Raw genomic sequence first — 26115 nt, forward strand, 5'->3', positions numbered from 1 at the left:
TGATTTAGAACACTGAGCTTTGTACCTTGTTTCATCTAACTGAATGAAAAAATGATCTGAGACTGTAAGCAATACTTTTTCACAGTAGCCATCCAGTTGTGTGTCTTTAAAAATACCATTTCTTGTCTAAGCTATAAATATTAAACATATTTTTATAGGTGTTTTTTGCTGCCATGTCTGCCGACCATCAAGCCTTCGGGAATAAAACTCTGCTAATTAATTTCCTATACTGAGGAGTTAGCCATTTGGATGTGGTATTTATTTGGACAGCTGTAATTCTTGGATGAACCTTCACTGGCATTGAGGTTACTTGCATGGTCTAACCTTACCCGTTAGCAGTGGGAAATACTCACTTTACTGTGGGGACCCCCAATACCTTCCTGTACACAACCTAATGAAAGTTACCACCAGCAGGGTGCCTGGTGAGTTGAATGTCTGTCATCTGGGATGTAGTTAGGGCTTTACCAGTTTACATCATCAGAGATATATACGTGTGTGTGTGTGTGTGTGTGTGTGTGTGTGTGTGTGTGTGTGTGTGTGTGTGTGTGTGTTTGTGTATATATATATATATATATATATATATATATATATATATATATATATATATATATATATATATATATATATATATATATATATATATATATATATATATATATATATATATATATATATATATATATATATATATATATATATATTAGCTGTAGATATATATATATATATTAGCTGTAGATATATATATATATGTATATATATATGGATTCACTTCATAATCTCGAAATACCGAAACATCGAATTTCAGTATCTCGAGACCATGAAACCGAATTCACAAAACACCAAAACTACAAAACCCCGAGCCCAAAACCGTGAAAGTCAAAACCTCAAACAAACCGCACATCACACCACACATACACCAAAGCACCCACATCACAATTTAAAACACAAAACTATACTCATACACAACTCATACACACATAAGCAGGGGGGCAAGCCCCCGTGCATCCCCCACCCCCCTACTTATATATACTAAATCTGAGATCGCACATACAAAAAACAAAAGCAAACTCACACAAGCACACTCTCCATTCCTTCACACACACATCAAACATATCAGCACAGTGACATACACTCTACCTCACACTCAAAACCTTTACAAAACCGTCACTTACCTGACATAACACCTAAATCCACACATGGCACCACGCACCATCAACACACAAACCCAGAAAAAATGTAGCGCAAGTCCATAACCACGAATTTGAGATATTCAAATTCACGATTATGAACTTTCGCTATTTTCAACATTTGGCTTTATAGTCTTGAGATACTGAAATTTGACATTTCAGTATTTCGAGATTATAAAGGGTTCCCGTATACATATATATATATAGATATAGATATAGATATACATATATTTATACATTTTACTTGACTGTTCATTTAGTCAAAAGCTTTCCTGCCTGTACCATTTGTTCAAAAGGAAAGCTGATTGTTACTGGTGCAAGATCATTGTAATACTGAGGTTGAGGAATATGTGCTTCTGCAGTATTGTGCAGTCTTAGAGTTTCTATATATAAGTAGTGGGGGGGGGGTGTATAGGAGGCTTGCGTGTTGCTTATTTTTTCATTTGCATGCTCCTAGGTTACACCTTGGAGCCACACCTCTCATCCTCATAGCACAAGAAATCTGGACAAACACAGAAATAATGGGAGAACAAAGGCCCAAAAATAGGGACTTTTTTGAATATTGCTCTTACAAATTTAGAAAGTTGATAGAATAACAGGTTTTATATTAGCATGAATTTTCTGAAGGGTGTGAAGTCTGAATCTCAAATGTCTGTCATTATTTTCTGACCTTTGTTCTCAAATATTTGGCAATCATTTGTCAAAAATTCACAATTTTATGAGTAACTAGCCAAAAATATGAGGCAAGAATCTGGACATTCTGTGAAAATCTGTACAGTTGAGAGGTATACTTGGAGCATGTGTATTGTGCAGTCATCTTATTAAATGCCATCTATTTTGACAATGTTATTTGACTTGACTTACTGTTAATTATATCACTTGAAGTTCATAGGTTCATAGATGTTTACTAGGCTAACAACCACAAGGGCCTTTTTAAGCCTAGCCATACATCCCAAATCTGTGACAAGTTCTGATACCTTTGATAAGTGTAAGCAGAAGCCTAGGAGATGAACTATTTAAGGGTTACCTGTTTGCAAGAGACATAGGTGCCAAAACAGGGATGAATTTCTGGTTTCCCATCCAATTGTCTGTGTCGCACTTGAATTGGATTAGGGAAGAACTCTGCTTCACATGTATGGGGTGCCTGTTCCATATACGGGGTCGTCTCTGGGATGTATACCTATCTCTCCAGCAGGTCCTATTTATGTCACAGGCAAGGTTTAAGTCTTTAGAATGGGTAATTCTGGTAGTGTTTGTCTTGTGAATATGCAGGAGGTCCATCAGTGTGGGGTCTGACAATGTCCTGTATGCCAGGCATAGATCTCCCCTGAAAAGCTTGTAGGAGATAGAAAACAGGGTTGGGCCTTGAGGTGGTCTGCATAGGACATATTACTTATGCCCTGTATTGTTTTAGTGAGGAACCTCAGTGGACGTTCAAGTTGTTGGATATGCCTGGTTAGTTACATGCCAAAGGTTGCATTGTACTCAATGATAGGTCTGATGAATACCAAGTACAGTGGAACAATGACTTCCTTGGACTTAAGTTTGTTTATAAGTTGCACAAGATAGAATTATTTCCTCACCACTGTAGAAAAGTAGTTGCATAATTTTATATCTAGCTATTTCTCCATCTATTTATATCTATCTATATCTTTATATATCTATCTATATCTTTATATATATATATATATATATATATATATATATATATATATCGAGGGCATTTATAAGCCTAGCCAGAGTGAGTTGGATTTCGCCACCCCACTGATTAATTCTCTGTCAAGCAGAGCCAATGAAGTGATCCCAGGGGTGTATTTTCTGTTACTCATCCACTCGTCAAGGTTTCTCTTGAAGAGTGTTAGTGAGGGGCTCTGCCTAATGTAGTTTGGAATTTTGTTCCAAAGCATGGGGAGTCTCTGTGACAGGAATCTATCCCTCCAGCATGTTCTATTTATTGTTGTGGTGAGGTTTAGCTCACTAGAGCGTGTGGCTCGCAGTGACTTGGATTTTTTTAGGTGGAGCATGTCCATCAATTCTGAGTTGGACATGGCTTTGTAAGTCAGGCAGAGATCACCTCTGAGCAAGCGATATGCCACTGAGTACAGCCGGAGTTTTTTCAGTCGGGCTTCACAGGACATATGTTTGAGGCCAGTAATCCTCTTGGTGAGGTACTTTTGTGGTCTTTCCAGCTGTGGGAAGTGTCTTGTGAGGTACATACCAAATGGGGCATTGTACTCTATGATGGGTTTGATGAGTGATGAGTAGAGGGGCATTACAACTTCTTTATTTCTAAATGCAAACCCTTTAGTAATTAGATGGGCCACATAGAAGGATTTCCTAACTACTTTGGAAATATGATTGTCAAAGGACAGATTACTATCTACCTGGGTCCCCAGATCTCTTATTACCTCTTCTGTTTTAAGAGGGCTGCCACCTATGTGGTAATTTGTGGGTGTTTTGTTTTTCCCAAATGGGATGACTATGCATTTTTTGGCATTTAGCATGAGGCCATGACTTTGACACCAGGTGTCCATCTCAGTAAGGCCCTTTTGGAGGATGTCCGTGTCAGCCGGAGAGTCAGTTATGGCTCCTAGTTCACAGTCATCGGCGAACCTGGTTATCTATAGTCCTCCTGTTTTTGCCTGTACTTCTGAGAAGAATATGCCAAACAGTAGGGGTCCCAGGATCAAGCCTTGCAGGACACCACTTGTGATTGGTTTAGAGTCGGACCTGGAGCCCGCTATTCTTACCTTCTTACCATGTGAGTTCTGTCTGTAAGCCAGTTGGCAACCCATCTCATGATGTAGGGGTTTATGTTCAGGCTGGTGAGTTGTTCTGTAATCCCTGAATGGGGAATGGTGTCGAAAGCCTTGGCGAGGTCAAGGTAGGCTGTGTGAACCACCTTTCCCTCGTCTATGGCCTTAGCGACTGTCTTGAAGAAGTCAACCAGGTTTAGCAGGCATGATCTGCCCTTAACAAAGCTGAACTGCGTTGGGACAAGTGTTTGGAGGTTCCCAATGTCTTTGTTAATGCGTTCCATAATGATGCGCCCCATAGCCTTGCAGACCAATCTAGTCAGGCTTATGGGGAGATAGTTACCAAGGTCAGTTGTGGCCCCTCCTTTGTGGAGAGGAATAACCGTTGTTGTGTGCCATTCTGTGGGCACATAGCCTGTGGAGAGGCTGAGGTTGAGCAGCGTGTTTAGGTGGGGGGGTTAGTTCATTCTGTAGTTCGTGCAAGATGCAGCCTGGAACACCATCTGGCCCCATTGACGCTGTCGTTTTTGGCTTTAGAAAGGGCTGTTTTCACCTGTGCATCTGTGATTTCCGGGATACTACACTTTTCCAGTATTGTTGTGGGCCCTTTTGGGGGTGAGAGGGGGTGAAGTTTGCACTGAATGTATCTGCCAGGATGTTGGCAATATCAGTAGGTTCAGTATATTTCAGTGCATATCTGCGAGTTGCCACTTAGATTCTTAACATAGCTAAAGAAGGCTTTGTGGTTATCTTTTGAATCCTTGGCTATTTTTCTTTTGAAGTTAGCCTTGGATAATTTTATGAGGGACCTTAATTTCTTACTGATACTAATCAGGGATGTCTTTCCTTCTTGGGATTTACTTTTTTTCTGAACTAATTTCCTCCTTCTGTTGTATAGCCTGTTTATAGCAGGGGTCCACCAAACTGGTTTCCTTCTCTTAGAGGAGTGAGTCTTGGTTTTGCTAGGAATGGCATGATCCATGCATCCTTGTAGGTACTCATAGAGTGCATTTGTAAAGGTTTCTGCATCTTGGGCAGCGTTATCCTTTAGCATGGGGGCTGTGAAACTTACCACCTCTGTCTTAAGTAAGGTGAAGTTTGCTTTAGAAAAGTTTTTTACTGTGGTTTCCTTAGTTAGGGGTAGTGGTGGGGTGTGGACATCCAGAGTGATTAGTTTATGGTCTGATTTAACCAGTGACGGGTTGATCTCCGGTGTAGAACACCTGTCGCCCATGCTGGTGATGACCAGGTCCAATATGTTTTCACATCTTGTAGAGGAGTTTACCAGCCGATCCAGGGCATTTGAGTTGATGAATTCCAGGAAGCGCTGGGCCTGTGAGTTTGTACTCAAGTAGTTTTCCCAGTTAATGGTAGGGTAATTGAAATCGCCCAATATCAGGGTGTTCGCTAGGACCTTCATGTTTTCCAGTGTCTCCAGAAAGGTGGAGTGGTGGTCCTGGGTCATAGAGGGTGATCTGTAGCAGGCCACAAATTGCATTGCAGATTTGCCCGATGTTAGTTGCACATGGATTATCTCAGAGGTATCATGCTGTGCCACTAACCTGGAGGTGTAGGTATCCTTGATGAATATGGATACACCCCCTCTGTTTGAGTTTCAGTCCATGTTCTGTGGCCGAAACGTGTGGTATGAGTTGTAGCGCGCTAGTGCTGGGGTGCTCTCTGGAGCCTTGAACCAGGTTTCAGTTACTGCGCAGATGTCAACGTTCTCCATACTGAGGAGTGCTTTGAGTGTGTGCATTTTGAGATTTAAACTCTGGCGTTGAGTAGCATAACCCTCAGTTTTTTGTTAATTGTGCTATTTACAGAAGTGGGTTTGACATTTGAACCTTGCCTAAAAAAGGCACTATGGGGGCAGCAAGAACCTTGGCCAGTATTTGAAAGCCTAGGGGTGATAGGTGTAAGCCATCTCTTGTGAAGCAATGTGGCTTGTCGAGCATGTCGTCCCAGGCTGACAGACATTGGATCCCCTTTGAATGACACCAGAAGCTTATCCAATTGTTGAAATTGATCATTTTTTCTTTATACTGAGGTATCCTTCTTGGTGATGGCAGGATGCTACTCAGGGTCAGGGTCATACCAGCCTTTGCTACATGATCAGAGAGCTCTTCCATGTCTCTTTTCATGTAGTCCAGGGAGGTACGTCTCAGGTCATTCACACCAGCATGAACAATGACAGAGTCATATTTGTACTTGTTCTGGAGTGCTTGTGTTATGTGGCGGATTCTGGCTCCCGACAGGCAACTAACAGTAACCTTCTGCTTGTCCAGCCTAGTGAGTGGGACGTCAGTCTGCTTGACTACAGAGTCACCTATTACTAGTGTGTTAGGTATGTTATTTTGCCTTAAGGGCTGTGATTGTGCGGCACATTGATTTTGTGTTTTATGTGTTGTCTGGTTTGTGATGGGAGGTTCAGGTTGTTTGTGTGTCTGCTTTGGTGGTCTCTGATGCTTCTGCAGGTTTTTATTTAGAGCCTCTAAGTATGATTTTGTGTATTTATGTGTATTTTTTGCCAGTGCTGTTTTAGTAGGTCTGTGTGTGGCTGGAGGTGTGGTGCAAGTGTTAACCTTCTCCTCTTGACTGTCTGTTCCAGTCTTGGGTGGAGACAGCTTAGCCTCCAGTTTGGCTGTATAATTGCATCTCTCACATATGTTAGTGTTTTGTGGTAGGAAGAGAGGGCTGTCTGTGTACATGAGGCAGTTGTAACATTGCCTCAGGATACCCAGATTCACCAGCTAGACTGGAGAGTACACCTGAAATTGCCCTTTGGCCATGCCTGACTAGTAGGGTGAGCTGCTTAGTCGATTGGTTGATGAAGGGTGAATAAAGAGCCTTGCCCTGCTGGGAAATCAAGTGTCAGGGTATATTAGTGCTTGCTATTAGGTCTGAGCAAGTGCTGGGCTGTAGGATGCTTTTTGAGTTCTTAGGTTGAGAGTTAGACTAGTTTCAAGGGAAAAACTGAAGAGGAGACTTAGTGGAGCTGGGAATAATTTAACTGTAGCTAACCGGCACTGCCCGGCGCACAAAACCATGCCAACAAGGTTTTTATAGTAGGGAAATGAAGGAGATAGAAATTAGCCCAAAATGGCCAATAAACTACTAACTTCTGGGCTGGAACCACTCCTCCAGGGACAGATAGGCTGCTCAAAGCTCCCCTCTCTCACAGGTGAACAGAGAAACTTCCTTCTATCCAAGTAAGGTATGGGCAACTCAGAAACTAGTATCACAGCCCTGAATTCAGCACTAGCCTGAAAACTGGACTATAGTAGCTTAGAAAGGTGGGAAACAAGGAATTTTTTTGTGTTTTTGAAAATATAATGCAAAAACAGTAAAAAATACACTTAAAAAAGGCTTTAAACGACTACAAACAATCAGAAAAGGCTATCACACTTTAGTGTGTAGCCTACAACAGTTAAATTATTTAAACAAAAAACAACTTTTTAAAAGTGCAGGCAGTCAAATAAGTACACTATGTGAAAAAAATAAGCTTTTAAATCACAATAAACACTGAAAAATCTGTGTTTAGGCAGAAAACAGTTAAGTACAGCAAGAAAGTACAGAAAACTGGTACTTAATCACTCCAAAGTCTCTCTTCTAAGCTAGAAGGCTTGTATCAGTTTAAGGCTTTCTAGTGCTACCCAGTAGGTTAGTTACAGGAAAGATGGGAAACAAGCGCAGATGTGGTCTTTTAAACCAGAAAGTTGAAAGAAACAGACAAACTGTCCAAATGGTTACTAAACTACAATTTCTGGACCAAGAATGACTCCTCTCATGGTAGACAGGCCACCTAGTGCTTACCACCCCACTGATAAGCTAGAAGGCTTTCCAATTCGAAATACTGAAATCAGTATTTCAGTATTTCAAATTTACAAAGCCAAATACTCACATTTCCAAAACCGGCTGAAGTGCGAAATTCAAAATACTGAAGCATGGATATTTTGAATTTCTGCTTCCGGTGGTACGGAGTGTGGATGTTTGGGCTTAATTTTGGTACATTTGCTTGTGTAAGTATGTTGGTTAGGGGTTTAGTGTGTGTAAGTGTGAGCTGTGACTGTTATGTGTATGTTTGCCTCAAACAGATGCCCTATGCAGCTCGACTGAAGAAACTCCAACTGTACTCGGTTGCATACCGCCTACTCAGAGGTGATCTCTGCCTGACATACAAGGCCATGTTCAACCCAGAATTGATGGACATGCTCCACCTAAAGAAAACCTTATCCCCTCGAGCCACATTCTAGGGATCGAAACCTCACCACAGCAATAAACAGGACATGCTGGAGGGATACATTCCTGTCCCAGAGACTTCCCATGCTTTGGAACAAGATTCCAATCTACATTAGGCAGAGCTCCTCGCCAACACTCTTCAAAAGAAACCTTGACGAGTGGATGGGAAACAGAAAGTTTTCCCCGGGGATCACTTCAGTGGCTGTGCTGGACAGAGGCACAGGCAACTAATCTAAGGGGGCGGCGAAAGCTAACATATTTTGGCTAGGCTTATAAATGCCTTCAGGCAGATAGCCTAGTACCTACCTATGAACCTATAAGGGACTGTAAGATGTGTGTGAGTTTCGTTTGTGTTACTGTTTGTGCGATCTTGGAGTTAGAATATATAAGTGGGGGGGTGCAGGGGGGCTTGCCCCCCTGCTTATATGAAGTTTAAATTAGTTTGTTTGATTATGGGGGAAAGTTTTGTGTATGTTTATGCGTGTACTGTATGTGTAGAGTAGGTATGGGATTTTGAATTTCGCAGTTCTGTGTTTTCGGGTTTGTGAGTTGTGGTTGGGTTTTTGGGTTTGTGGTTTTGGAATAATGAAATTTGAGATTTCAGTATTTCAAAATTACAAAGTGGACCCATATATATATATATATATATATATATATATATATATATATATATATATATATATATATATATATGTAGGTCCCATTTAAATGATCAAAGTCTTAGAACTTTGAATTTCCTAAGGTTGACACCATATGATCGGAGTTTTAAGACTTTGAACATCTATTTAAAAAAAAAATACAAAAAAAAATCATGGATGTTTATACATGGGGCCAAGCCCCCTGAACCCCCCGCTACTTAAGTATACCAACTCAGAGATCACACTACCGTGAGGAAAAGGGAAAATTTCCCATTCCGCACTGTATGGAGATATTAGTTTATAACGTTCAAAGTCTTAAAAATTCAATCATATGGTATCAGCCATATGAAATTCAAAGTTCTAAGAGTTGGATCAGCTAGGTGGGACCAATATATATATATATATATATATATATATATATATATATATATATATCTGTATATATATATCTGTATATGTGTGTGTGTGTGTGTGTGTGTGTGTGTGTGTGTGTGTGTGTGTGTATATATATATATATATATATATATATATATATATATATATATATATATATATATATATATATATATATATATATACACATAGAAACAATATCTGACCTGACCAAGACTTTCCCCAGCAATAACCCACCTGTCCCACTCTTTTCTCCATCCAATTCTTCTAATAACCATCCCCTTATGTTCGAGCTCAAACCTGTCTCCACTAACTTTATAAAAAGACTTCTATCTAAACTTAAACCCTGCTCCAATGCTCCTGACAATATTCCCTCCTCCTTCCTAAGTGTGCTGCTGATGGTATAGCTCTCCCAATCAGCATCATTATGAACAGATCTATAAAGAAATCATATGTCCCCAAACTCTGGTGCTCAGCTTACATTCTTCCTCTTCACAAAGGAGGCAAAAACACCGACATCTCAAATTTCCACCCTATTGCTCTGCTCTCACCAATCTCTAAAATCTTAGAAAAGTGCATCCACCACCAACTTATGCCTTTTCTAACCCAAAACCATCTTCTTACACCTACTCAACATGGTTTCCGCCCAGGCCATAGCACTATTACTGCTCTACTGTCTTTCCTAGAAACTGTCAATCATAGGTTCATAGAGTAGTACTAGGCTAACTGCCCTTGTGGGCCATTTCAAGCCTAGCCAATTACCCCATGTGAGAATCAAACCCTGTACCTTGTGTCTGTAAGGTAAACACCTTAACCATTATGCCATCCTCCCACCCTTAAAGGTTGCTCCTCCCCAGGGAGACACACACACTTACAGTTGGCCAGTGCAGGATTCAAACCCCTACCTAACTACATTATGATACTACAGCAGTATGCATTTACACGATGTGCTATACACATTACTGAGACTCAAGACTCTTGGTCTCTACTGTTTTGCTCGATCTCTCTAAAGCTTTCGATACTGTTTCCCACAAACACCTTCTCTATCATCTCTCAAACCTCCAACTCTCACCAAACACTTTATCCTGGTTCTCCAGTTACCTATCAGACATATCACAGGCAGTCAAATGGAGAAACTCCACCTCTTCCTTCTTACTTACCCCAATTGGCATACCATAGGGATCCATCCTTGGGCCAATGCTTTTTAACATCTGTATCAATAACTTTCACACTGCTATTCCTGATGCTAAAATCATTCAATACGCAGATGACTCAACCTTAATCTGCTCTGCCTCAAACCTTCCTGAACTGCTGACTAAAACCCAAACTGCTTTTTCAACTACTGAAAATTAGATGCACCAAAACCACCTCTCTCTCAATGCAAATAAATCAAAAAGTCTACTATTCCCTCCCACAAAGACTTACTCCTGTGACAAAAATGCTTTCAAAGTCCTTAGTCATACCAACTCCCCTATAGAAGTGGTTCCCTCTGCTAAACTTCTCGGCATTACTATTGACGAATTCCTCAGGTTTGACATACATATTCAACAAAATATTAAGAAAACCCACCACAAACTAGGTATGCTATATAGGAATAATTGCTTAAATTCTAAGGACAATCAATTTAATCAATTTTTGACATTTAATTATGATATGGACAATTTGAAAACCATTACTAACATAAATCACCGACTATTGAAGAAACAGGCAATTTAAAAAATATGATTTTTTTTGTTAGGAAAGAAGTTAAAACAGATTAATGGGTTGAAAATTGATAATATGTATTTAACTAAATGTGTGGAAAGTAAACTTGTACCTATGGGGTTGAGGTTTTTTAAACAACCCATGGGTTTGGACTTAACGAATGATGGTAAAAACAAATTCAATACTTTGTTTGATGAATGTGGTTGTAATTTTATACAGTTATTAATGAGATTTAACGACGAAAAATTGAGTAAATTAATTCAGGAAACAGAAAAACTTAACACTAGAATAGTTAATGATTTGTTATATAATGAATGGGAGAAACTGTATAATAAGCAATATGTGGAAGCTGAAAAATGGATTACTAAGCTCTGTCAGCGTAAATCTATAAAAATGCAAAGGAACAGAGAACAATATAATAAAGGTACAGCATACCTTTGGCCTGAATCTAGAGAGAATAATGTGCAAGGCTGTACTAATAAAAATCAAAATTATTGGGGTTCCAGTGAAAGTTCTAGTTTATATACTAGACAGGATTTTCAGAAAGACTCACTGGATACAACACAACCATATCAGAACAGATATCAGAGGAAATGGGTTTATCCAATAAAGAAGTACAATCAGAATTATTGGAAGTAGAATCATTGCCTAGTATTACTAAAGGGATTATATGTGAAGGAGACAGTGATATATATGAAAATAGAATAGAAAACAATACACATGTTAAAGATAATGGAATAATAAATGCTGGTAGCATTTATACATACAATAATTTTAATATTTATAATTATTCAAATGTCTCCATAAAACGTGCACACTTTGATGTTTTAGCCAAGGGTATGAAATTTGTCCCTAATCCTAAATTTAATATGACTGATTTAATAATTGATTTTAAAAAATATATAAGGAAAATTAATTTAGCAGCATTTTTTAACAATTCTTTGCAAGTAGACGACACATACAATACTTGTAATTCTATTAAGCAGTTGAAGAAAGCCAGCACCTTTATTCCACCGAATCATCCCACTGTAGACATGTTTGAAAAAATTATTATAAGGGAAATATATCAAGAAAGTTATAATCTAAGTCGGATAACCAACAGTAGTAACCTAACACAAGAGGAAAGTGCTTTACTTAAAGAGATTAGAAATGATCATAACACTAGAGTAATGAAACCTGACAAAGGGGGTGGTGTAGTACTATATGACAATATTCAATATACCAAAAAAAATTTGATATTTTACATCTTTCAGGAAATTATGATACAATATCTCTAAACGAGCTTAATATAGCTTATCAGAGAATAGACTCCTATTTAGAGGAATATTTAATTGATGGAAGGATTACTCAAGAGATTTATGAATATATTAAAGTTAAATTTCCTAAGGTAGCCACTTTGGTAGGCATACCTAAAATTCATAAGGACACCACCGATCCCCCTTTTCGCCCCATTGTATCAGGTAGTTATTCTAAGACTTTTCCGTTAGGTAGATACATAGATTATAAATTAAAATTTTTATACACGGTAATAAAACATATGGTAAAGGACTCATGGGTTTTTCTTAACAACTATCCCATTGACAATTTCAAAAAAGGTACTATTTTTGTGACTATAGATGTCATTGATTTGTTTTCTTGCATCCCTAAACAGGAAGGCCTGGAGGCCTTCAGCAATAGTATTATCAGATATACTAATTTTGAATGGGATGAAATTTGCTTACTTGTTGAAATGATGTCTATAGTCTTAGATAATAATTTTATTTACTTTGAAGGAGAATATTTTAAACAAACCAGGGGGGTGGCTATAGGGGCAGCTTGTGCCCCCATATTTGCCAACCTGGTTATGCTATATTGGGAAGACACCCAACGTTTTCCTAATAAGTATTTCAAACATGCTAAATATTATTCCAGATTTCTGGATGATATATATATTTTATGGGACTCAGACAGTGATACATTATACCATTTTATTAACTTCCTTAATAGTAGTAGTGAATATTTGAAATTCACTTTTTCACACAGTCACATAGGGTTACCCTATTTAGATACTTATATTTTTCACCATGAAGACGTAATACAATCTACAATATATAGAAAAGATACGTTTTCTAATAATTATTTAGCTTATTCTAGCTGCCACCCCCCAAAAATAAAATATAATGTATTCAAGGGCCAATGTATTCATGCAGCTTGTATGGTATCGAATTTGGATTATTTGAAAAGAGAATTGGAATTTATTAAAAATTTATTTTTACAAAGGGGTTACACGATTAAAATGTTGGAAGAAATAGTTAGTTATGTTATTCAGCAGTGGAATATAAAATATAGACCATTATTAGGTGCTGGCAATGTATTAGGTGAACACTATGCAGTTAACATGGATAGTAAGGATAATACTAGTATTTTGCCTCCATCATATCAAAGAGCCTGTGTTTTACAGTATAATTTATGTGTAGAAAATATAAAAAGTATGATGTATACATTTTGGTATATAATAACTAGTGATGCTAATTTATTCAAAATTTTGGGCAATAAACCCCATTTTATATATAAAATGGGGAGGAATATGAAGTCATTAGTTGAACATGGACATAACTATTTGACTAATGATTATAAAAAGTGTAAAAACAGTAATAACAGAAGTATGAACTGTGGCTTCTGCAATCAATGTAAGTATATGTTCCAAGAGAGTAAACTAAGACTGAAGAATGGACATCGATCTGTTATAAGATCCAAAACTGGTAATTGTAATACAAAAATGGTAATTTACTTAGCGAAATGTGAAAAATGCCCAAGTTTTTACGTAGGAAAGACGGAGAGATGTCTTAAGAAGAGAATTTATGATCATATGTATAGCATCAAAACAAAAGATAAAACCAATGCATTATACAGACATTTAAAAACCAAAGGTGGTGATCATCAGTTCAAATTTATTATACTTGATAATATAGTTGTAGATCATAGGGGTGGAGATTTTAAAAGTATATTAAGTTATAAAGAAGTTTGGTGGCAAATATACTTGGACTACACCACTCCACCCGGGCTAAATGACTTTATTGCAGTTAAACCATTATTATACAAATAGTGTACTGCAACCGTAATTATGTTTATCTAAATTTTATCTATTGTATAGTGTCGTCTAACTATGAATTATACTAATATTAATTTTACCTATTTTAACATATTTAAATATTTACAAATTATTTTTATTAACATATTTATATATTTATAAATTATTTTATACAACCACATACAATGTTAAAAGCATAATTTTTAATATTTGAATAAAATGCTAAATACACTTATATATTAAATAGTATTTAATACAAAAATTTTATATTGTATTTATTATAGATGTTCGTATAAGTCAAGAGTATAGTTTTCATAAGGGCTTAGAAACATTTTGTGTAACATATTTTGTGATGTATTTTGGAGCTTTAATATATTGTTATATTATTATTATTATTTTTATGATCAGTCATAGTACCTATTGGATGACAAGAGTAGATGAACTATCATATTAAAATAGATTTGAATTTAATTTATATATGTACGTATGTGCACAATTTAAATAGTTATTTAAACAGCGCCATAAAGCAGTTGTTATTGTCTCTTTAAGAAAAGGAAAAAGATTTTTTGGCGCCAAACTAGTCTTTTTAAAAACTGTTTTCAATGGCCGGCGTCTTAGTTCTGAGGAAGCCCAGTTGTGATGGGTGAAAGCGCTTAACTAAGACACGTTTACATATTTTTCATTTCTTGAAATGTTCGTCCTGTTGTCTTAATAAATTGAATTTTATTTACGGGTAGCATGGCACTTATTGGTGGAACCGGAGCATTTTTTGTTGCTCCATCCAATTCTTCTAATAACCATCCCCTTATGTTCGAGCTCAAACCTGTCTCCACTAACTTTATAAAAATACTTCTATCTAAACTTAAACCCTGCTCCAATGCTCCTGACAATATTCCCTCCTCCTTCCTAAGTGTGCTGCTGATGATATAGCTCTCCCAATCAGCATCATTATTAACAGATCTATAAAGAAATCATACGTCCCCAAACTCTGGTGCTCAGCTTACATTCTTCCTCTTCACAAAGGAGGCAAAAACATCGACATCTCAAATTTCCGCCCTATTGCTCTGCTCTCACCAATCTCTAAAATCTTAGAAAAGTGCATCCACCACCAATTATGCCTTTTTTAACCCAAAACCATCTTCTTACACCTACTCAACATGGTTTTCGCCCAGGCCATAGCACTATTACTGCTCTACTGTCTTTCCTAGAAACTGTCAATCATAGGTTCATAGAGTAGTACTGGGCTAACTACCCTTGTGGGCCATTTCAAGCCTAGCCAGTTGCCCCATGTGAGAATCAAACCCTGCACCTTGTGTCTGTAAGGTAAACACCTTAACCATTATGCCATCCTCCCACCCTTAAAGGTTGCTCCTCCCCAGGGAGACGCACACACTTACAGTTGGCAAGTACAGGATTCAAACCCCTACCTAACTACATTATGATACTACAGCAGTACGCATTTACACGACGCGCTATACACATTACTGAGACTCAAGACTCTTGTTCTCTACTGTTTTGCTCGATCTCTCTAAAGCTTTTGATACTGTTTCCCACAAACACCTTCTCTATCATCTCTCAAACCTCCAACTCTCACCAAACACTTTATCCTGGTTCTCCAGTTACCTATCAGACAGATCACAGGCAGTCAAATGGAGAAACGCAAAGTGTTTTCTACATTCTTTTTAATGGTGCCATTTAAAAGTAGTTTTTCATTACAAGAGTGTTTTCATAAATGAACCTCTGTAACTCTCAAGATCAACCATAATGAATTTTTGTTTGACTGTGTGTTATACTGAATGTAAATATTTTGTAAACTGTTCTTTACAATGTATCTTTTATACTTTTTATAGGTACTGTAACATGTATTTTGGAGCTTTTCTCCCTGGGCCTCCACTGAAAATGGGTCCTCTGGGCCCAGTGGACTTCCCCGGTAATCAAACTGGAAATAAATAAATAAATAAATAAATAAATTATATATATATATATATATATATATATATATATATATATATATATATAAAATATGTATGTATATACATAGATGTATATGACTATATATGTGTATATATATATATATATATATATATATATATATATATATATATATATAGATAGCTAGATAGATAGATACACTTTTGTATGGTTAAAGCATTTTATCTGATAAAAAAAATAACAGCTGGTAACATATGGATGCATAAAATTTAAAGTTTAGTTTGTAAGAACAGTTTGTTTTTCTAATAGTCCATAACCTACTATCACAATTTTACTTGATATTTCCATTTTCTTTTCCTCAGATGTTTGTGTGCATGTTGACGGGACATATTTATTTGGATGCACAGAAGCAGCTTGAATTTTTAATATAGTATTTTATTACATATGTTCTTTGCTCTCTACTTTTGTGTCTATATTTTTTCAAAGAATATCCTGTGTTGAATATATTTTAAAATAAATTCTGATTTCTAGACAAAAATATATATTCAAACTGAAAGCATGATAGCAGAAAGTCTAAAAGCTCAGAACCATGAAACCCCTACAAGGGAAATACGCATCATAGAATAAAGCAATGCACTGTGTACCCCCTGCTATGTAACCGTTTCTCCAGTTACAGCAGAGTTGAGGGAGGTTCGTGAACAGTCAGGTTTACCTGCTAGACTTGGGCCAGGTTGATGTTACTGAGTCAGGGTTTTATTTTGTGGAGACAGTGGATGACTAGACAATCGTGATGATTAGAATCTCTGAAGTTGGATTTTCCCTATTTCTTTGAGAAAACTGGTGGCACAGTTATAACCTCCTCCCATTTCAAAGAGTAAATTTTTGTTGTGATACATTATGCAAAACTGTGTTTTATTTGTGATGATTAAGGAGTATGCTACCATTTCACTTATAAAACACATTGCTGCTACATCCCTGGCTCCAGAACTGTCAACATTCCATACTCCTGTGTTTCTGAACTTGACATTTTAGGGACTGTTGGCTTTGTCATTAGTGATTCTAACTGATTACAGAATCACTCTAAACCAATTTAAATTTAATTTTAGTAGGGCTTCATCTGTTTCCATGAGAACTACTCTTATAAGTGACATAATTTCATAGCCCATGTTTTCTGGTACAAATCAAAGAAGAATTTAAGGTTGATACTTAAACTTAATTTGAAAGCATATGAAACTTCTCATTAAAGATACAACTGAAATGTGACTTTTTTTCTTTTCTCTTATCAGCTGATACCATTCTCTCCACCGAAGATGGAATACGTATTTTATGAGCTATTTCTCAGAGGCATTATGGCAGATGCTGGTACTACGTTGCTTGACCATCTGTAAGACAGCTATTTGGACTTAAAGTGTTAATTGTGAATATGTGTAGCAGGAAAATTCACAAAATATGTCAGTATCAGAAGAAACAAAATGTGTTGTTCAATCGGTTGTCTTAGTTGTTGTTGTTCTTCTTTTGTCTTTTCCCAGTTAGGGGTCACCACAGCAGAACTCCAGTCTGCTAATGATTGGCAGTAGATTTTTTATAGTGCCGAGGTGCCAGCTCGATGCCCAACATTCAACGAAGACACGCTCACTTATGCATGTCTTTCGAATGCCACTCGACTGCGGGGAGGACATGCAGACTCCACACAGAAGGCGATCCAGCCGAGAATCGAACGGGAGAACCTCTTGCTGTGAGGCGACAACACTACCGCTGCACCACCGCGGCTTCTCAAACAAGCCCTATTAGAAGCCCTATTTTCAAATCAAATAGCCAAATCATGGAACTCTCTACCCAACACCCTTCAAAACACATCTGAATCTACCAGTTTTAAACAACTACTATTTGCACATCTATCCAAAAACTGGCATTGCTCTTGTGCCACACCTGACTTAGAAGATACATATGACTCTCTCATCACACTGTCCACTCCTTACCTCATTTTCTCCCACTCCTCAGCGCTATTACTACCCCAAAAAAAAAAAAAAAAAAAAATATATATATATATATATATATATATATATATATATTCATAACTTTTATTTAATATGTACACAGTACTAATTTTATTTTTCTCACAGTGATCTTCACTGAAATGCTTGAATTTTTCTTTTTGAACCTGTATCTACTAGAAAACTGTATTGAATACTTCTTTGTATAGCCTAAATAGATGATGTGTATTCTGCATCTTACTACATGTATACTATTCTTCTTCTTCTTTTGGCTATTGTACTATCTAATTATTGTATTTTGCTTATAGTTCTGTGGAGCTTATCTCTCCAGGCCTCCACTGAAAATGGGCTTCTGGCCCAATCTGACTTTCCAGGTAAACAAATATCAGTAAAGAAATACACATCAGCACTCAGCAGGGAGGACGGGCAGATGAGCACAACTATCCTGGGGACAGAGTGCACTGGACATCTGTGTAGTGAAGCTTTGGTGGAAACCAGAGCTCAGATAGAAGATGGCAGACCAATGGGTAAAGGAGAACAGAACAGACATGGCTGCCTTATGGGGCTGAGGTTTGGATATCATCCGGTGCAACTGATAGCACTGCAGAAAGAGTTATTAGATTTAAGAGGCTGGACCTTCCCTTAACAATCCCATATTAATTTACATCCAGTACTAACAGATCACCCATGACAGATATACTACATTTGAACTGTACTACATGTACATGTACATGATAAACAAGCACGATGATTGTAGTGCATGTATACAGAGCTTACAATAACCTCCCGTCCTTCTTTCTTTCCTGTATGCCTCTTCTCTATCACCTTCCCTTTCCTTATTTCTATGAAGTGCAGGACTACATGTTTTATATATGTATATATATATATATATATATATATATATATATATATATATATGTATATACATTTTATATATATATTTTATATATATATATATATATATATATATATATATATATATATATATATATATATATATATATATACACACACACACACACACACACACACACACACACACACACACACACATATATATAGATATTCATTTTCGTATGCTGTTACAGTGTGCCTGCTATATTCCTTCTAGAATATATTGACTTCCTTGCAAAACTCAAAAAACTCTCAAGTAGTTCCTATATACATAAACAGAACTTCCATTGTTTATATTCTCACAGACTCTTGGGGCAGTTATACATAATCTTTTTTCATCATCAAGTGACCGGAAAAAGTGAATACCAACTACAAGTTAATTTCCTTAGGATGTAATTTATGTTGTGCTGTTTGCAATGCTGTTGTTGTGTTATACACACTAAAGCCATCTTACTTAATTTTTAAATTGTATTTATAAATATTTTACTACTTTGATACATGCTCTTGCATTTTCTTTACTACAGCTGCTAAAATTTAAAATCAGGTACCTCTGTGTTATTAATATGATGTTTAGTGCAACTTTTGAATAGTACGATCTAAATATAGATAAGTACACACATTCCAAGTCAGATATCCAGTTTTAATGCATCGTATGAAGAAGCGAATGTTAGTTTTGAGCATTATTTTAGTAAAAGTTAGAATATAAATGACTTTATAGATATGTAAATGCACTGTATATGTGAGATATGCTAACTCAGTAGTGCTTATAATGGCTGTGTAAGCTAACATTTTCAAAAAAGATCATTCTGGTATATAACATTTAGAGATGTAAATGTATACCTTGGCCATTTTACTTACAGAAATATTATGTCATACTATATCATTTGTGGAAGAACAAAAACTGATTAAAAACAGACTGCAGTGTCACAACATACATCAATCCCAGTGTCACGACATACATTAATCCTATGAATGCGAACTTTTCTTTGAAGTAGCATACTCAGTTGTAAAATATAAATATTATATTATTAGGAATACATATGCAAAATAACTGTCATTAAGTGCTATTGAACTAAATAAAATTAAAGTGTATTTTTACTTTGTAGGAAGGGGGACATAGTTGATCCAAATTTAGAACCATCAATAAGGATTCATAGACTTCCAGTGTGGCTAAAGAAAATTTTTGCCTTTGTCTTAAAACCTTTGGTAAGTTTTGCATCAGTATGGTAAGTTTTGCATTAGTTTATTTAGTGGTGTTGTGCATATTAAACTGATGTCTTAAAAAGTTTGGCAATTGAAAGACTAAAAGGAGCAATTAAGAAAAAAATCATAGATGGGATCTGTGAAGGTTTTCTAATGCATCAAATAAGAGGTAAGTTCGTCGCTCCACAGAAAACACATCAGCATGCATGTTTCTAGCTCACAACCTTCCTATACAGCTGGCACCTGCATTGAGGATGGGATTAATTCTTCCCTTCATTACATCATTATAAAATATATGCTCACTAATGTTCCACAATGTGATTCCTAGGCCTATTAATATTTCACTTTGCCACTGACAACTGACTCTAATTCATAAAAACATTGAAGGCATAGTGCTGAAGCCAACTGCTTACCATTAAATTATGGTGTACAGCAGTGTTTTAGACCCCAGCAATGCTTCTAAGACCCTCTCACTGGCAGACCCTTGTTTGTCCAGATATAATTTGGGAAATCCATCTGCTTTTGGACAGTTCTGTTATATGTGTGATATACCAAGTGCTGCTTACAATGGCTGTGTAAGTAACATTTTTAAAAAGATCACTCTAATATATCATATTTGGAGACATTGTAACTAAAGCTGTAGCCCTGAAGAAGGCCTAGGCAGGAGGAGAAAGGTATGCAAGTACTGCTGAAAAATCATCTTTACTTCTATAAGGAAGGAAGAACTCTAGACAAAAGCATGCTTATCTTATAAGCATTTACTGTCTTGGCTGGTCAGCTGAATGAGGAAACCTTAGACAATGAACACTTCACTACACATCTAGGGTATAGGAGGAGGCCCTGCACACAAACACTTCTTGCCTTCATGTTGGTGAAGGGGTGTGGCTTGTGCATCACAATGTTTTTAGAGTATTGCTATGCTTTGTAGTAGTGGGACTGCTCAGGATACACCACAGAGGCACAATATTAATATACATCACATAATCGGCTAGTACCACACAACCAGGTCTATGATGGATCTACATCATACAGCACAGACATTTTCATGAACTCAAGCTCATTCATTTTAATGGTCCAAATTAAGCAAAATATTACACAGTAACCCACTATGGCTTTCAGGCTTATAATGCCATGATCAAAAACTATAGACATTAGCAGTAGGTTTTGTTAAAAAAGTTCATAATATATAATATTGTACATATAGTATTGTATTGTTCATAATAATGTACTGCCTATCTAACACTAAAGGAGTGGTTTCCAGCTATGAAATTGTAATTTATTAGCCTTTTTGGGCTGATTTCTATCCCTTTCAACTTTCTGGCTTAAAAACGCATGTTTGCACATTTTTCGCATCGTGCAGCACCGCGAGGCTACAGTTAAACTATTCCAGGTGCCAGAAAGTCTGCTCTTCAGATTTTCCCTTAGAATTAGCTGGTTTCTCAGTAGTAGCACTAAAATCTGAACCCCTGTGACTAGCACTTGCTCTAGAACCTGCTGGAAAGCACTAGGAAGCCTGAAACTGATACAAGCACTCAACTCTCCTTCTCAATAAGGTGAAATTAATCGTAGGCACTAAACAGCCTATAATTGCAAAGTACCTTGCAAAGTTAAGGGAAAACAGCTCTTACACTTTACAAAAAAAGCACCTAAACAGGCATGTCCAAGGGTCAGCTTCCGGTGATTTCTCCTGTCCACCTGGTGAATTTGGGCATTTTGGGACAATGCAGCAACTGCCTCATGTACACAGACAACACTCTCCTCCTACCACCCAACACTACAACCTGTGAGAGATGCACTTACATAGCCAAACTGGAAGCAAAGCTCTCTCCGGCCAAGATTGTGCTAGACAGTCAAGAGGAGAAGGTTAACACATGCACTACACCTCAAGCAACTCATAGCCCTTCAAAACCCACACCATCAACACCCACACATAGCAACACTAAACCCACATGTGTGGAAGCCCTTAACATTAACCTGCCCAAGCAACAAGGACCTTTGAAGCTGAAACTCAAACAAACACCAGTCACAACCAAAGGGACACATAGCTCACAACACCAGTGTGCCACCCAACAACAGCCCCTAAGGCAAGACAATGTGCCTAACACTATAGTCATAGGTGACTCTATAGTCAGGCACACCAATGTCCCACTCACCATGCTGAACAAGGAGAAAATTACAGTCAGCTGCCTGTCGGGTGCCAGGATCCGCCACATAACCCATGCACTCAAGTCACTCCACAACAAGTACAATTACGACTCTGTCATTGTCCGTGCTGGAGTGAATGACTTGAGATGTGCCTCCCTGGACTACATGAAAAGAGACATGGAAGAGCTCACAGATCATGTGGCCCAGGCAGGTATGACCCTAGCCCTGAGTAGCATCCTGCCTTTGGCCAGAATGATAACACAGTATAAGGACAAAATGATTGACTTCAACAATTGGCTAAGTTTCTGGTGTCATTCAAAGGGGATCCAGTATAGGTTCATAGGTTCATACTAGGCTATCTGCCATAGGGCATTTATAAGCCTAGCCAGAGTGTGTTTGGCTTTCGCCACCCATTTTAAATTAATTTTGCTATGCCCTTTTTCGAGGTTAGTATACTGTGCCTCTGTCTAACAGTGACACGGAAGTGATACTCGGGGTAAACCTATGATCTCCCATCCACTCATCAAGATTCCTCTTGAAGAGAGTCAATGAGGGACTCTGCCTAACCTGGACTGGGATTTTATTCCAGAGTGAAGGGAGCCTCTGGGTTATGAATCTGTCCCTCCAGCATGTCCTATTTATTTCAGTGCTGAGGTTCAAGTCTCTCGAGCGCATAGCTCGATGGGATTTGGATTTTCTGAGGTGCAGCATGTCCATTAATTCCGGGTTGGACATGGCTTTATACGTCAGGCACAGATCGCCTCTGAGCAGGTGGTATGCCACTGAGTAGAGCTGGAGTTTCTTTAACCGGGCAGCATATGGCATCTGTTTGAGCCTTTGATCCTCTTGGTGAGGTACTTTTGGGGTCTTTCCAGTTGCTGCAGGTGTCTGGTAAGGTACATCCCAAAAGGGGCATTGTACTCAATTATGGGCCTGATGAGGGATGAGTAATGAGGCACGATGACCTCCCTGATCTAGATGTGAATCCCTTCATGATTAGGTGGGCTATATAAAATGTTTTTCTAACCACTTTGGCCACGTGGTTGTCAAATGAGAGATTGCTATCAACTTGGGTCCCCAGGTCCCTAATTACTTCTTCTGTACTTAATGGATTACCACCTATGTGGTAATTTGTGGGCACTTTGTTTTTGCCAAAGGGGATGACTATACACTTTTTGGCGTTTAGCTTGAGGCCATGGCTCTGGCACCAGTTGTCTGTTTCTATGAGGCCCTTTTGGAGGATGCTTGTGTCGGCTGGAGAGTCGATTATGATGCCCAGTTTGCAGTCATCTGCGAACGTATCTGTCTACCTGGGAAGACATGATCGACAAACCACAATGCTTTGCCAGAGATGGTCTGCACCTGTCACCCCTGGGATTCAGGTTACTGACTAAAGCTCTTGCCAGCCCTATAGTGCCTTTTTTAGGCAAGATTTAAAGGACAAAACCACCACCTTAACAGATACAAGCATGCAAAATCTGAAGGTAATGCTACTCAATGCTAGAAGTCTAAACCTCAAAATGTACTCTCTCGAGGCACTCCTAAAAGAGAACATCGATATCTGTGCAGTGACTGAGACTTGGTGCAAGGCTCCAGGGAGCACCCCTGCAATACCAGGCTACAACTCTTACCACACTTTTCGGCCACAAAACCAAGACCGAAACACTAAAGGTGGAGGAGTGTCCATTTTCACCAAGGATATTCACACCTCCAGGCTAGTTGCCCAACACAATGCATCTGAAATTCTCCAGGTGCAACTAACACTAGGTAAGACTGCAATCCAAATTGTAGCTTGCTACAGATCCCCCACCATGCCCCAAGATTCTCACTACACCTTTCTAAACATACTAGAAATATTAAGATACAACCAAACACCCTAATACTGGGTGATTTCAACTACCCTGCCATTAACTGGGAAAACTACTTGGGTACCAACTCCTTTTCCCAGCGGTTCTTGGAATTCATACATTCCAGCGCCCTTGATCAACTAATCCATTGTCCCACCAGGGGCTCCAGTATCTTAGACCTGGTCATTACCAACATGGGAGATAGATGCTCCACACCGGTGGTCACCCCCTCATTGGTCAGATCTGACCATAAGCAAATCATCCTTGACATTCACATCCCACCCCCACCCCCCAGTAAGGAAACCTCCTTAAAAAACTTTTACAAAGCGAACTTCATGCTACTGAAGTCAGAAGTGATAAACTTCATGACACCCATGCAGACGGGATCTGAAAGTTCGACTGCAGAATCTTACACTAAGGCACTGTACGAGCACATCCACTTGTGCATGAATCGTGCCATCCCAAATAGAACCAAGATGCTCTCCTCCAAAAAAAGGAAGCCAATCTGGTGGTCCCGTGCTATAAACAAACTATACAACAGAAGGAAGAAACTGTTGCAGAAAAGAGGAAAATCCCAGGATGCAAAAAATTCCCTCGCCAGCTTCAGTAAGAAGCTGAGATCCCTCATAAAATCCTCAAAAGCTAGTTATGAAAATAAAGTTGCCAAAGATTCCAAAGACAACCACAAGGCATTCTATAGTTATGTCAAGAATCTAAATGGCAATGTTCAGATCTGCTCTGAGGTTCAACAGAATGGCATTAAATATACTGATCCCAAGGATATTGCCAATATTCTGGCAGATCGATTTGGTGCCAACGTCAATCCTTAAAGGACCCATCTCAATACCAAAAGATTGCCAAATTCAGGTAATCACGGCCACACAGGTAGAAACTGCACTCTCCAAAGCTAAGAATACAGCATCCATGGGACCAGATGACATCCCAGGCTGTGTACTACATGAACTGCAAAATTAACTGGCACCTCACATAAGTGTCATGTTTAATCATAACCTCACCTCAGGCTTAGTGATAACTGAGTGGCACACAGCTACAGTTATCCCACTCCACAAGGGGGGATCCACCTTGGATCCTGGGAACTACTGTCCCATCAGTCTGACGAGCCTGATCCGCAAGGGCATGGAATGTATTATCATGGAACTTATAAACAAAGACATTGGCAACCTTTAAACACTGGACCCCACCCAGTTTGGGTTTGTGAAGGGCCGATCCTGTCTACTGAACATAATTTACTTCTTCGAATCAGTCTCCAGAGCTGCAGACGAGGGTAAGGTGGTCCACACAGCCTATCAGGACCTTGCCAAGGCCTTCAACACCATCCCCCACTCTGGAATCATAGATAAACTTACTAAGCTTGGCATAAATCCCTACGTCACTCGATGGGTTGCCATCTGGCTTGCTGACAGAACCCAGACTGTAAAAGTAGCCGACTCCAAATCCAGCTCCAGACAAGTGACAAGTGGAGTACCTCAGGGTTCAGTCCTGGGACCACTCTTGTTTGGCATCTAATTCTTTGAAGTGCAGGCCAATACTAAGGGTCTCTGGCTAACAAAGTTCACAGATGACTGCAAACTTGGAGCCATTATTGAATCCCCAAATGATGTGGATATTCTACAAAAAGGCCTTACAGAAACAGATGCCTGGTGCCAGAGCCAAGGGCTCAAGCTTAATGCCAAGAAATGTATAGTTATCCCCTTTGGAAAAAAAACATGTACCCATGAATTACCACATAGTTGGCAGTGCACTAAACATTGAAAGTGTGATGAGAGACTTAGGGACACAGGTGGACAGTGGTCTCACTTTCCATAACCACATCACCACAACAGTCAGGAAATCCTTCTATGTGGCAGACCTCATCACTAAGGGCTTTTCATCCAGAAAAAAGAAGGTCATTGTCCCATTGTACTCATCCCTCATTAGACCCATTATAGAGTATAATGCCCCATTTGGTATGTACCTGACAAGACATCTGCAACAGCTGGAAAGGCCACAGAAATACCTCACTAAAAGAATCACAGGCCTAAAGCAGATGCCATATGCTGATCATCTAAAAAAACTCCAGCTATACTCTGTGGCATATCGTCTACTCAGA

The 26115-nt window shown here is 38.4% G+C and overlaps 1 protein-coding gene across 1 annotated transcript in view; it reads left to right on the forward strand.

Moving 5' to 3' along the window:
• Positions 1–26115, forward strand: part of LOC122813538 (vitamin D3 hydroxylase-associated protein-like) — a gene marked incomplete in the record, with an annotated part of 1040187 nt that overhangs the window by 878007 nt on the left and 136065 nt on the right. The window contains 2 exon segments of the mRNA XM_044085913.1: positions 17209–17306; positions 19917–20016. Coding sequence (XP_043941848.1) covers positions 17209–17306; positions 19917–20016 — 198 coding nt within the window.

Source organism: Protopterus annectens, chromosome 10.part0 (genome assembly GCF_019279795.1).
Source record: "Protopterus annectens isolate FY-2018-M chromosome 10.part0, PAN1.0, whole genome shotgun sequence".
NCBI classification, from domain to species: Eukaryota; Metazoa; Chordata; order Ceratodontiformes; family Protopteridae; genus Protopterus; species Protopterus annectens.